This window comes from Amphibalanus amphitrite, unplaced genomic scaffold, assembly GCF_019059575.1.
Source record: "Amphibalanus amphitrite isolate SeventyFive unplaced genomic scaffold, NRLGWU_Aamphi_draft 000422F_arrow, whole genome shotgun sequence".
Classification (NCBI taxonomy): Eukaryota; Metazoa; Arthropoda; class Thecostraca; order Balanomorpha; family Balanidae; genus Amphibalanus; species Amphibalanus amphitrite.
In genome coordinates, this window is record NW_024881916.1 from 98,394 (window position 1) to 111,021 (window position 12,628).

The 12,628-nt window shown below is 45.6% G+C and overlaps 1 protein-coding gene across 1 annotated transcript in view; it reads left to right on the forward strand.

Annotated features, from left to right (window-relative positions):
- LOC122391119 (dnaJ homolog subfamily C member 1-like) overlaps positions 1-12,628 on the forward strand; it is a 121,869-nt gene that overhangs the window by 60,060 nt on the left and 49,181 nt on the right. The window contains exon 2 of the mRNA XM_043384783.1: positions 1,936-2,769. Coding sequence (XP_043240718.1) covers positions 1,936-2,769 — 834 coding nt within the window. The remainder of the gene's footprint in view (positions 1-1,935; positions 2,770-12,628) is intronic.

Sequence of the window (12,628 nt, forward strand, 5' to 3'; positions counted from 1 at the left end):
AGAAAGGATGTAAACCAGCTCAGAGCCAGCCCGTTGATACAATAGGATTTATTAAGCTTATGAACGAGAAGCTGGTGGTTAACGCTTTGGAATGCGGATTGAAAATCTATGTATATCACGTCAGTTTGTCTGCCATTCGCAATAGAATCCCAGGCAGTGCTTAGCATACAAAACAAATTCGTTTCGCAAGATCGCCCAGGCAAAAACCCGTGCTGGTTCTCAGAAAGAGCAGGTTTCACGTGAGTAAATAACTGGTCTCGAACGACTATTTTAAGCACTTTACCAAACAAAGGGGTCACTGATACCGTCCTATAATTTGTAGGGTTTCTCTTGTAAGTATGGTTTCCTTCTCCACATTAACCCTCGCCCGCACATGCCATTTTCCCATCCTAGAACGCACATGGGGGGGGGGGGGGTTGCCACCTCCCCCCCGCGCCATTTCGTTCCTGTTGGAGATAGAGCTTAGCGGTAAAGACCAAAAAGATTGTTTGGGAAGAGACGAATCCAATGATACCCAGTTTTACCTTCTCAGGTCAGTCATTGACCTTCCAGGTCAGGTCAAACTAAAAAATGTTGCTGTTTTGGGTCACCGTTGGATATCAAGTGCGCTGCTTATCATATACCGATGACGATGCCGTTTTCTGGTGCCAAGCCAGCTAGAACCTCTTTGTCACACTACCCGACCAGGTTTTTGCTGCTGAGGTCATTTCAGGTCAAGTTAGGTCAAAGTCAATTATATGTGTTTGTATGTCTGTGTGTGTCTGTGTGTATACTGATGTGTGCACCGATTGTTTATGTGTCCATATTACATGAAATCATGATCTGAGAAGCTTTTACCAAAAATGCAGTCAAAAAACATCACAAAAAGTAACTTCCGCTTGCCTAAAACGCAATTATCTTAGATGACCTAGGTTGACCTTGACCCTGACCTTGACATCTGTACATCGTCGAACAACATGTTCCATGATAGGTGGGAGGTAAGACTGGCAAAAAAGGCCGAAATCGAGGTGTCAAAAGGTCACAAGGCCCATAGCCAACGCAAGATGTTGAGAATTGGCCATTTGGGTCATGACATGACCTGAAAAACAAGGTCATATCTCCGAAACCAAAATTCACAGAAACTTGAAATTTTCAGTGGACATCAAGAAAGGATAGAGGAGCAGCTATACGAAAAATCAGCCTTCTAGCTCTAAAAATGTTGAGTGCAGAGCAGAAAGACTACCTGGGGGGGGGTGGCAACCCCCCCCCCCATGTGCGGGCGAGGGTTAATGCATAAAGTAGCAGATAACAGCAGTGGTTCAGCCGGGAAGGCTGGTGGGCCGTCTTACCTCACCTCCTCCTACTGGAGTGAACGCACCCGCAACCATCATCCCTCCTTCCCCTCAGCCCCGGCGCGGCGCAGTGACGGGCGGTCCACCCCCGGCGCTACGCACGCTCCACACCGCGATAGCGCGTCACCCTCCCTCCTTCCCCCACAATGACCGGTGACCTTGGGACTGTTCCAGTCGCACTTCCTAACACCTCTAAACTCTTCCAAGATTGCTTCCCTGTTCCAGTGGCAGCTCTAGCCCCTACAAAGTCAAGGAGGGCCCTGCTCTAACCTCCTCTTTCTTGCTCTTGGAGAAGTTTAGAGGTGCTAGGAAGTGCGACTGGAACAGACCCATCGTTTCCCTCGGGTTTTGAACTCGCCCTACCGTGACCGTAGCGCCACGTGATGGCTCTTGAGATCCTCAATGGAGCGACTGTGCACTGGCAACTGCGGGTCGTTAGGCACTGGTCAATAATTTGTATAGTGCTGTGCACATGCACAAGTCAATTGGGGTTACCGTTGCAGTTCTCCACGTGCAGAGCTCACTCTCGCGCGTTTGTCGCTTGTTACCCCAGAATGTGTCTTATTGTTGGTGATATGATCATTGAACTATCATTTTCTTTCAGGAAGAAGCTGTACGGACCAAATTCAAGCGTGAACGAAAGCAAGGAAGGGACATTGACTTTGACGTGCTGGTTGACCAGTACATGACGGAGGTGAAGTCTCCCAGCTGGTGGAACACGCTACCGTTTCAAACGCTGCGCGCCGCCCGCTGGCTGGTGGTCTCAGCCCCGTTCGAGCTGGTCGACCGGGCTCGCTCCGAGTGCCGCCTACGCGAGCAGCGCCGGCTGGACGCCGAAAAGCGCGCGAGACAGCTGCAGGAGGAGCGGGACGAGCTGCAGCGGCAGCGCGACAAAAAGCGCGAGCTGAAAGAGCGCCGCCGCCAGCGGCTGCAAGAGTTGCAGCAGCAAGTAGCACCTTCAGTGGCCGATCGGGCCGTGGTCTCGGGTGCGGCTGTGGCTGCGCGCACCTGGTCCACAGCGCGCTCCGGGCCCTGGACTGACGAAGACCTGGTGGAGCTGGCGCGGCTGGTGAAGCGCCACCCGGGCGGCACGCCCGAGCGATGGCAGCTGATCGCAGAGGCGCTGGAGCGCACCGTCACAGAGGTCACAAAGATGGCTCGTATTATCCGTGACAAACCGCACATGGTGCCGGTATCGAGCAGCGCGCAGACGCACACGGCTGACGGCCAGCACGTGGACGACCGTGTGCTGGAGGTGCCGGCCGACCAGCCGCCTGCCGAGAGGCGTAAGGTGAAGACGCGCGCCGCGGACAACGCCGAGCATTGCGCCTGGTCGCAAACCCAGCAAAAGGCGTTGGAGGTAGCGCTCGCCCACTACCACAAGGGAACGTCGGAGCGGTGGGACCGAGTCGCCAGAGCGGTACCCGGTAAAAACAAGGTAGGTCAATGTAAACCCGCGCGGGGCTGGGGGGGGGGTAAATTTAACCCCCCATGCGAATTTTTGCAATATCTCAAAGACAGCGGCGCGCAGCGCCGCCAAATTTTCAGTACTTTGTCTTACATCAATTTGACACGTTCCCTGAAAATTTGAGCGAAATCCGTCGGAAATTTTTTGAGAAATTGACGTTTTAGTGACGTCATGTTCGCCATTTTCGCCTCAAAAACGGCAAAATTTCAAACGCCGCTAACATCTTCATTTTTAAAGGAATCAAGACGTAACAAAAAAGGTTATACGTAATTATACTTTGTCTATCAAATGGCTATCTCGGTTTTTTAAAAAATTTGGATTTTGGCCCAATTTTTTTCCTAAAAAAACTGACTTTTTTGGGAAAATAATTATAAAATCCAAAATTTTGAGTGTATCGAAAAAACCAGAATATATGTCAGAGAAGTGGTCTATGTGCACCTACATACCAATTTTTAGAAGAATCGGTTCAAAAATGTGGGAGTTATTCAAGATTTTATGACGTCACGACACACAAAATTTTGAAAAACGATTTTTTTGGACGTTCTAGACCTCGTACGGCAACAAAAATAGCACCATTCGATTCGCCGTGAAAAACTGCATCAGATAGACACCTTTTTAGGCCTTAACAACCAACTTCAAAATTTGACCTCACTTGACCTGACCTTGACCTGACCTCGACCTGAAATTCATCCAGAGGTGGTCCATATCACTTATTGAGTGTGCCTATTGAATTCTATGAGTAAAATGACCCATAAAACATGTGTCGCACATGCCCTTTTCTATATTTTGTTTTTTGGTAACCTGACCTGACCTGACCTGACCTGACCTTGACCTTGACCTCTGAATGATATTGTATGCAACGAATATTGTCTTGGTAGCCTAAGAACACGTTTTGGGCAATCAGTCTCAGTCGATGACTCCATTCTTCGGCAACTACGGTGCAAGGCCGATACTGTAGAAACTTGCAATTTGTACCCTTGACCTGACCTTGACCTTGACCTCAAACTTTAAATTAAGTACATGTTTTTAGTTGTTCGTGATGAGATCTTTCGATTGGCGTTTGATTTTTCCAAATCGGACCATTAGTTCGGGAGATAACAGGGGGGGGGGGGTAAAATTTACCCCCCCCCAGCCCCGCGCGTTCGGCTGCAGACCCCAGCCCCGCGCGGGTTAAGTGTGCGCACGCCGATTTGCAACTTTTTTCTTGCAAATTTTTCCGAACCTTTTGAGTGGAAGAATTCACAAGACACAAGGAGAGAACCTCTGCTAGGCAGAGCTTGTTGCGTTGGCTTTGTCCTCTACCCTCCAAGCGCGCAATTCCTGATCTATGGCAGAGTTTGGAGTCTAAAGCTTAACGTGCGCTCATTGCCGCGCACGGCCAGTCCCCTCACTGACTTCGCCTGGCCACGGCCTGCCACCAACCACAACCATACCCGTCAGAAGGCTGATAAACGTCGAGCGCCCGTCGTGCCTCGAACCCGGGCTGTCATAATTGGGACGCGTGGTATCACCACGCAGAGTCCAACGCTGAATCAACTGAGCTACCGGGCCAACCACCAGTGAAAGTGTTACCCCGTTTTAGTTCACCCTACAGTGGAGAGGGAGACCACGTGTCGATCTGCCACAGCGTTCCGGAGATATGAGAGTCCTTGACACACATACATACCAGCGAGACGCCTTTGGGGGCGACAAACGAGCGAGCATGAGAGTAAGCCTACACGTGCGGAAGTGCGGAGTGATACCCGGGACATTCCACGATAGATCGTACCAGACCCGTCACCCTTGTCTCTCAGGTTTGAATGAAAATCGGCCCTAGGGATGATTTTAGGCCCCAAAGACGCCTGCCAAAATATCATACTTCTCAGATTTAACTGTTTAGTTGTATGGCTTAATATTTTTAACTTCGGATTGTAAGTGTGAGTTTGATGGGCTTTAACTGAAGAACGGGTTTAGCAAGCTACTAACGGTAAATAGCACTGAATTTGCAATGAATCAAATATTAGCCCGCGCCCCGTTGATGTCTGACAGATTCCACGTCCTGTTGGGGGGGGGGGGGGGGCAAAGGGCCCCCGTCGTATCTCTGGAACCAATAGCCGGATCGGAACAATTCAAACGGCATTCGATACAGCTCATCGAGATGCACAAGATAGGATATCGATGACCTTGATATTTGACCTGTGACGTCACAGGGAGGTCAAATAAGGTCAAATCAGTCCAATTTGCAATGACGAGAAGTCGGTCATAAAAAATAAAATCTAAGTGTTCAAAATGAGTCTGGATATGATGTATATGATAGATCTGGCATGTGGATAGTCACCTAGTGGATGATGACCTTTGACGTCACAACAGGGGTCAGCCTCCACCAATCAGAAAACACTTTGGTGAATCGTAAGGAAAGGCATGTTATATTGTGAATATTCGAGTATTTATGCATACATGTCATATATATGCATCCACAAAACAACCTTGACCATTTTTCTTGGACCTATGACGTCACAGGAAGGTCAAACAAGGTCAAATTGTACCAGTTAACAACGAAAAACAATTTTTTACGTTTAAGTGATTTTAGTCACGTAAAGGATCATATTCAGCCAACAAGAAGTTGATAAGGATCATAGGTATTACTCCTGACTGATTTCAAGCACAAATATCGAAAATATTGTGACGTCATCAGAACAGTCGCTACTTTTTCAGTCATTCAAATGTCTATATCTCAGTCAGTTTTAGAGATATTTTGTTAATTTTTGGCATGTGTAAGGACAGTTAAGGGTTCTTCTCTAACATATATTCCGTTTTTTTTGAAAATCTCCCCAAATTTCAAAAAATTTCTCAAGAAAGCTAGATTTTGATTTAGAAAATCCCTAGATCCAGAGATTTTTATATTTTGGAAATTTCGGGATAGCCATTTTGTTTGCCATGATTTTTTTATACCCACGGTCGAATTTTTGAGTCGCTAAGTTGAAACCCTTATTTTCTGCGATTTTTTTTTCTCCTGTGAACAACTTTTTCGATGAAAAATCGCCGAACATGACCTCAGTTTGACCTCTATAGCTCGTGACTTGAGATGACCTGGGACCTAATTTTTTCAGAAGCTGTGTAAAATTGATGTCTGGAGAGGTACTAAAAATTTCAAGTCGTAATTCGCAGCCGTTTCTGAGTTATCTGCGAAAAACCACATGGAGAGGGCCCTTGCCCCCCCCCCCCCAACGGGTCGCGCGTTAATACAACTTGAAAGGAAAAATGGAATGGAAAATTTTATGTTAAAAATCGTTTACTTTTTTCATTCTTCTGTAATGGCATTTTGGACCAAAATTTTCGCTTTTTTTCAAAGTAAATTTCAGGTCACTGCTAATCGACATGCAAAAAAAGCTAGAAAGGTGTTCTTTCTATAAGCTCCTGATTTTCACGCAAACAAAATGGGTTTCAGGGGTTGGTCCGATCCCAGTTCGCCGTTTCGCCCCTAATGGAGATAGAGCAGGGGTCGGCAAATGGTGGGGCATGCCCCCTTTGGGGGTAATGGAGCCCTCGGCCGGGGGTAATGAGGGTCTCTGAGAAAGCCTCATCTTAGAATTAATGGCTCCCTTGAGGGACATGCATCACGACTGTTTGGCCTCAGACTTAAAAGATAGGTCCAGGCCGAACGCTAGCCGTCGCCCGTCTGATTGGCGTTTTCATAGCATCTAACGTAAAGTGGGAGGGGCCGATCGGACCCCCAGCCTCCCGGCCTGTGAACTGGAGCTTTGCAGTAAAAAACGGGCGTGCCACCCGTGACGTTAGGAAGCCGCTGCTACCCAATTTTAAGTTCCATGGCCATTGGGTGACTTTCAAGAGGTCAATGTCAATTGTCGAGAAGATCGGGACCCGCCGTAACTTCTTGAATTCAGATTTTGTGGCCTACCATGATCCCAAGAAAGAACTAACAAGTCAACGGTTATTTGTGTCAAGGTCATGTGTCAGGTTTTAGGGCAGGTAAAAAAAAACTGATCGGCTCGAGGGTACAATTTTGTCGTGATCCAACGCTTTTTATACACTACCCAAAATACCCAAAGAGTCGCGGAAGGGTTTCAGTAAACTTTTTATTTCAGTAACTTTTCAGTAAACTTGACATTTCAGTAAACTTGGTTGTGTAGGCAATGGGGTCTGGTAGGTGGGGTAATGGCCCTGCCTGGCGCCCGAAAAGGGGGCACGGCCCCGAGGGACCTGCTGACCTCTGAGATAGAGCCTTGCGGAAAAAACGAGCGCATGCGTCGTTACGAGACGCAGCGAATGGTACTTGATTTTAAGGTCTCAGATCAACCGGTGACCTTTGAGGTCAGTGGCCAGTTTTACCGACTAAAGGAATAGTCGCCTGCCGGAATTTCGAAAAAAAAGCCGACGAGAAAAAAGATCCGCCGGCGTGAAAAAAAATGAACTAAAACAATAGCCAACGACTTTCGTCAGCGCCAATTGCGGCATAATTGGAGTTTTTTTCGCGCCTTTATATGTAGAAAAAATGCCGAAAAAATAGACAAACACCGCCGTCTATTTTTTTTTTAGGGGGGGGGGAGGACAAGATGGCAAAATAGGCTTTATTGGTTAATAATTGTTGTGAGTTGAGCCTCTTGATTGTTATAGCAAATTAAAGTACCACCATTCATGGCGAATTCGTAAAGTATCTGGGCATCAAGATTAGAAGAGGAATGCTGTTGATATTTGGTATAGATGAGCCTTTGTGACCTGGCAGAACCAAAAGTAACTAACCAAGACTGGTGTTATGCGTTGTGGTGTAAATGTTTTGGTATTTCATAATTTATTTGCTGCAATCAACAGTAAGAATGCGGACCACAGTCTCAATCTTCACAACCGATCTGACATCTCCCAGTATCGGCTTCGAAGACCTCATTACTTAATCCGTAGGGGAGAGTGGGGCAAAGTGGCCACCTTAACCCTCGCCGGCACAGGCCATTTTGAGTCCTTCGACGGCACAAGGGGGGGGGGGGTGTGGTACGACCCCCATCGCGTTTGGCCCCTGATGGAGCTAGAGCTTCGCGGAAAAAACGAGCGTGTTGCCCGTCACGAGAGGAAGCCAATGATACCCAATTTTAAGGTCCTAGGTCATCGGTTGACCTTCCAGGTCAGGTCAATGACCCAAAAATCGGGAATATCGGGACCTGTTAGAAAGTCGTAAAGCGTGGCTGCTAAGGGGTTTTTCGGGGGTGCTGATCACGAATATCGTGTTAGTTTTGATCACAGATGATGTCGTTAAGCGTTTAGACCAGGTCGGGTCAGGTCAGGTCATGTCAGGTCAACCGGTAGGGGTCGTGACGGGTATTCGTAGTACCTGTCATCCGCCTCTGACAGCTTCGTAACATGCTTCGAAGGCACCAAAACTACTTCGTTAATATTCAAATGGTTGCTAAATTCGAATTCAGCTCCAAAAACTAGCATAGAAACATGTACTCGAAAAAGTGAACCGAGGTCACCAAAGGTCAATGACCTGACCTGACCTTCAGGTGACCTTGACACCCACCCTAATGCATGGGGAAACATCAAATCACATGTTTGAACGTTTGAAACCACGAAAAGCTTGCAAACGCGCGGTTAATGCGAGCCGACATATGCCGAATCGCGATTTCGGCCAAACATGGTCACGGAAAAGAGGTCACAGGTCAAAGGTCATCGGGGTCAGGGTCATGCAATTTTCAGGGTAGGTGTAAAATTGATCAATGCGAGGGTACTGAAAGTTTCTGTTAGGCGGCACGGGCGGACATCGATAGCAGCGCCTCTATCGGTCAGTAGGGAAAGCTGGGCTGTAGGCGACGAAATACCGGCTGAGTTGTCACACGTTGAATAGGTTTATAGACATCAGTCTTGTGAAAAAGTTGAACTTTTGCCTTCAATATTTCTACAGGCAATTTTAGAAGTGTCTTCACATAGATTACAAAACCGTTTAGATTATTGTATTAACTTCAAGCCTTCCCTATTGTTCTTGACGATGATGCGGGAACTATTTCTAATTAGTGTTTCTAGCTTAGTAAAAGAACATATTGTGCAAACGATGAAAAAAGCATAAATGGAAGATTTTAAATGCAATTTTCTCTAACAATTAATGTTAAATTCTCTACACATCAAGGAAAAGGTGCATGCTAACTGATAATTTAAAGTTCTTGGGGCCAGTTGTTTTCTTCTTTTCTTACGTCGCCCCAATGGCCGCGAATACACTTGTGATAACGCCTATCGGCGTCGCGATCGGCCGCTTTTTACGCGAGTTATTCGCGAAAAGCCTTGGGGTTGGGGGTTCCACCCCCTGTGCCGGCGAGGGTTAACGCTTCTTACGATGCCGACGCTTGATTTTTAAACTTGGAAAGAATCTTTCTATACCAATGTGATCCCTATAAATTGGCTTTTATTTCAACTGCGTTTTATTTCCAAAGGCATTCATATTTAGGAGATATTGGCTAAACTTTAAACCTATGCATATTAGCCACTTTGCCACATACCCTAGGGCAAAGCGGCCACCGGCGACTTCTCAAGTCCCGATATGAGAAACATAATAGTTGCCTACGACTAGGGTATTTGATGGTGACAAGGTTTAAAGTGACCATCCCACCTTAACATTAGTTTTGAGTTGAGATAGCCAAAATGGGGTCCTTGGCTTGCACTTACCTACCGGTTTGAGCACTTGCAAGATCGAGCAATGCCTCAAATCGAAAATAACTATCTTATTTCAAAGTTGCAGCACTTGGATTCAGATGGGCTAATACATAAGAATACATCCTCTGAATGTGTGACGTCAGCGCAGATCTAACGATTTCAAATATTTTACTAAAACGTTTGGTAGCACGCGGTGGTATATGCTGCTTTGCGCGCAACAAGTGCTGCACATTGCACAAGTCGCTAGGAACAGCGAAGATCCCCAAAAGTAAACAAAAGTAAAAGTCTAATATCTTGGAAACCGGTGAATATTTTTCGATGAAATTAGGTAGATATTTGTTTTCGCTCTTTCTGAACCGAGCGACATCATTTTCATGGCAATTCATTAACTTTTTTGAAGGTGAGAGGGTCCCTTTAACCCGCGCCCCACTGGGGTCTGGGTATAACACGCCCCACTGGGGGGGGGGACTATTCATAGCCCCCCTCTTAACTCCGAAACTACTGGACTGATCGTCAAAATTCAAACGGCATCTGATAGCCCCGGAAAAACTGTCGAACGAAACCTAATTTCATTGACCTCGAGGTCACCGATGACGTCGCAGGTCAGGTCAAAGTAAAAATTATCGATGTTTCGCTTGTTCGTTTTTTGGGCTCTGGCTGCCGTCTTACAAGTCAGATCAGGCTGATTTTTGGTTTACACACTCGTGAACAGATGCTTTAGATACCCTGAGGGTACCAAACTTGTACTTTGATTTTCAGGTCAGGGTCAGGTCATCATAGGTCACGGAAATCCTAAGTCATAAGTCGGTCACGTGACACATGTTTAATGGTCCATTTAGGCCATAGATTTAGAATTCGGTGTCGCCTGTGTCATTTGAGGCCATTTTCATCTGAATATAGCTGAGTTCAGGTCACTTTCAGGTAAAAACAAAGGTCAAATTTCATAGTTGAAATTTTTCGACAAAAAACATGTCTATCGGATGCAGTTGGAGCTCAGGAACAAGATGGTGCTATTTATATTGGTGTACGATGTCAAAAACGTACTGAAAAATTGAACCGGCCGAACATGACGCTACTTTGACGTCGTTTCCGGTCGACCTATGGTAGCTACGAAGCTCATATTTTGACACAAGGTGGGGCGTTCCACGACAAATCGACAAATAAAAAATTAAATTTGCACCCTCATATTTTATTCTTCGTTGAAAACAGGTGTAAGGGGTTGTGATGTGCGGGGAAGCCAGCTGTGGCAAGGATTTTTTTCTTTGAACAACGGTTTCCGAGATATAGCCTCGGGCAATTCCTGGAGCTCGCGCTGCAGCCCTATGTTTGGTGGCCTATAACTCAGAAACTATTGGTTTTTTACGATAAAAACTTTATATGGTTCAACTCACAATCAACCAACAAACATTTTAGCTATCTCGGATTCTCAATTTTTGAAAATTTTGATCACGTGACCTTTTGTCCTATTTTTCGAAGAGTGACCTTGATATTTTCCCCACTGAAAGTTGCAATTTTGTCTGATGACGATTAAAGCCTTATCAATTTTCATTCATATGCGATAATAAAAAAAGTGGTTATCGCCCTGCGTTGACCTCAGGTCAGGTCATTTTTATGACCTGTCCATTATTACGAGCGGGAGCGACAGCGAGATCTCGAGAATAAAGCAAGATAGCGACAAGCGGTAAATGGTAAAGGGTACACACGGATAAGGTCTATAATTTTTACTGAGGTCATTTTCAGGTCAGGTCAAAGATGACGTCACAGGAGCTAAAAGGAAGTCAAAATAGCGGCACTATACATATATATGAAGTTTTTCTCGAATAACTTTCAAGGTATCCCAGCTAGGAACAAACTAATAGCACCATCGTGATCCTCTCGTCGATCCGCATCGAAACATATATATGTTGACCTCGAAAGGTCGAAAGGTCAAAAGTTGACCTTAGATCACGTGACCTAAGGTCAACTTTTGACCTTTCGACCTTTTGAGGTCAACATACATATGTTTCGATGCGGATCGACGAGAGGATCACGATGGTGCTATTAGTTTGTTCCTAGCTGGGATACCTTGAAAGTTATTCGAGAAAAACTTCATATATATGTATAGTGCCGCTATTTTGACTTCCTTTTAGCTCCTGTGACGTCATCTTTGACCTGACCTGAAAATGATCTCAGTAAAAATTATAGACCTTATCCGTGTGTACCCTTTACCGTTTACCGCTTGTCGCTATCTTGCTTTATTCTCGAGATCTCGCTGTCGCTCCCGCTCGTAAAAATGGACAGGTCATAAAAATGACCTGACCTGAGGTCAACGCAGGGCGATAACCACTTTTTTTTTATTATCGCATATGAATGACAATTGATAAGGCTTTAATCGTCATCAGACAAAATTGCAACTTACAGTGGGGAAAATGTCAAGGTCACTCTTCGAAAAATAGGACAAAAGGTCACGTGATCAAAATTTTCAAAAATTGAAAATCCTAGATAGCCAAAATGTTTGTTGATTGATTGTGAGTTGAACCATGTGAAGTTTTTATCGTAAAAAACCAATAGTTTCTGAGTTATAGGCCGCCAAACATAGGGCTGCAGCGCGAACTCCAAGAATTGCCCGAGGCTATATCTCGGAAACCGTTGTTCGAAGAAAAAAATCCTTGCCACAGCTGGCTTCCCCGCCCATCACAACCCATTAGACCAATTTTAAGCAAAAACTAAAATATGAGGGTGCAGGGCACTTGTCGATTTGTCGTGGAACGCCCCAGGTGTCAAATTGATGCAGCCGAAGGTACTGAAATTTTTTTTCGATAAATCTCGAGAACCGCTGCGCCGATCGTCACCAAACTTTCAGTACCCTCCCGGGAGTAGCTAGCGCACATGGTGACCAAAAAATTTTTCCAAAGGCTATGATAGGTTGGCCGCTAATGACGTCAGAGTGACGTCATTTCTGCCATTTTCGACCCAAAAAAAGGTTTCGCGGGAACAGCTGTCAAGCTTCAGCTTTAGAGATACAGAAATATGTTTCGAACATAAAAGGCGTGGAATCAAGAGGGCTACAAAACTGCTATTTCGGTTTGTCGATTTTTTTTATTTTGACCCCCAAAAATAAAAAAAATAGATTTTTTGAATATAATAGCCGAAAAATCCAAAAAGTTTTTTGAATTTCGATAAAAACGGAATGTATGTGATAGTCCCATCCGCCTTA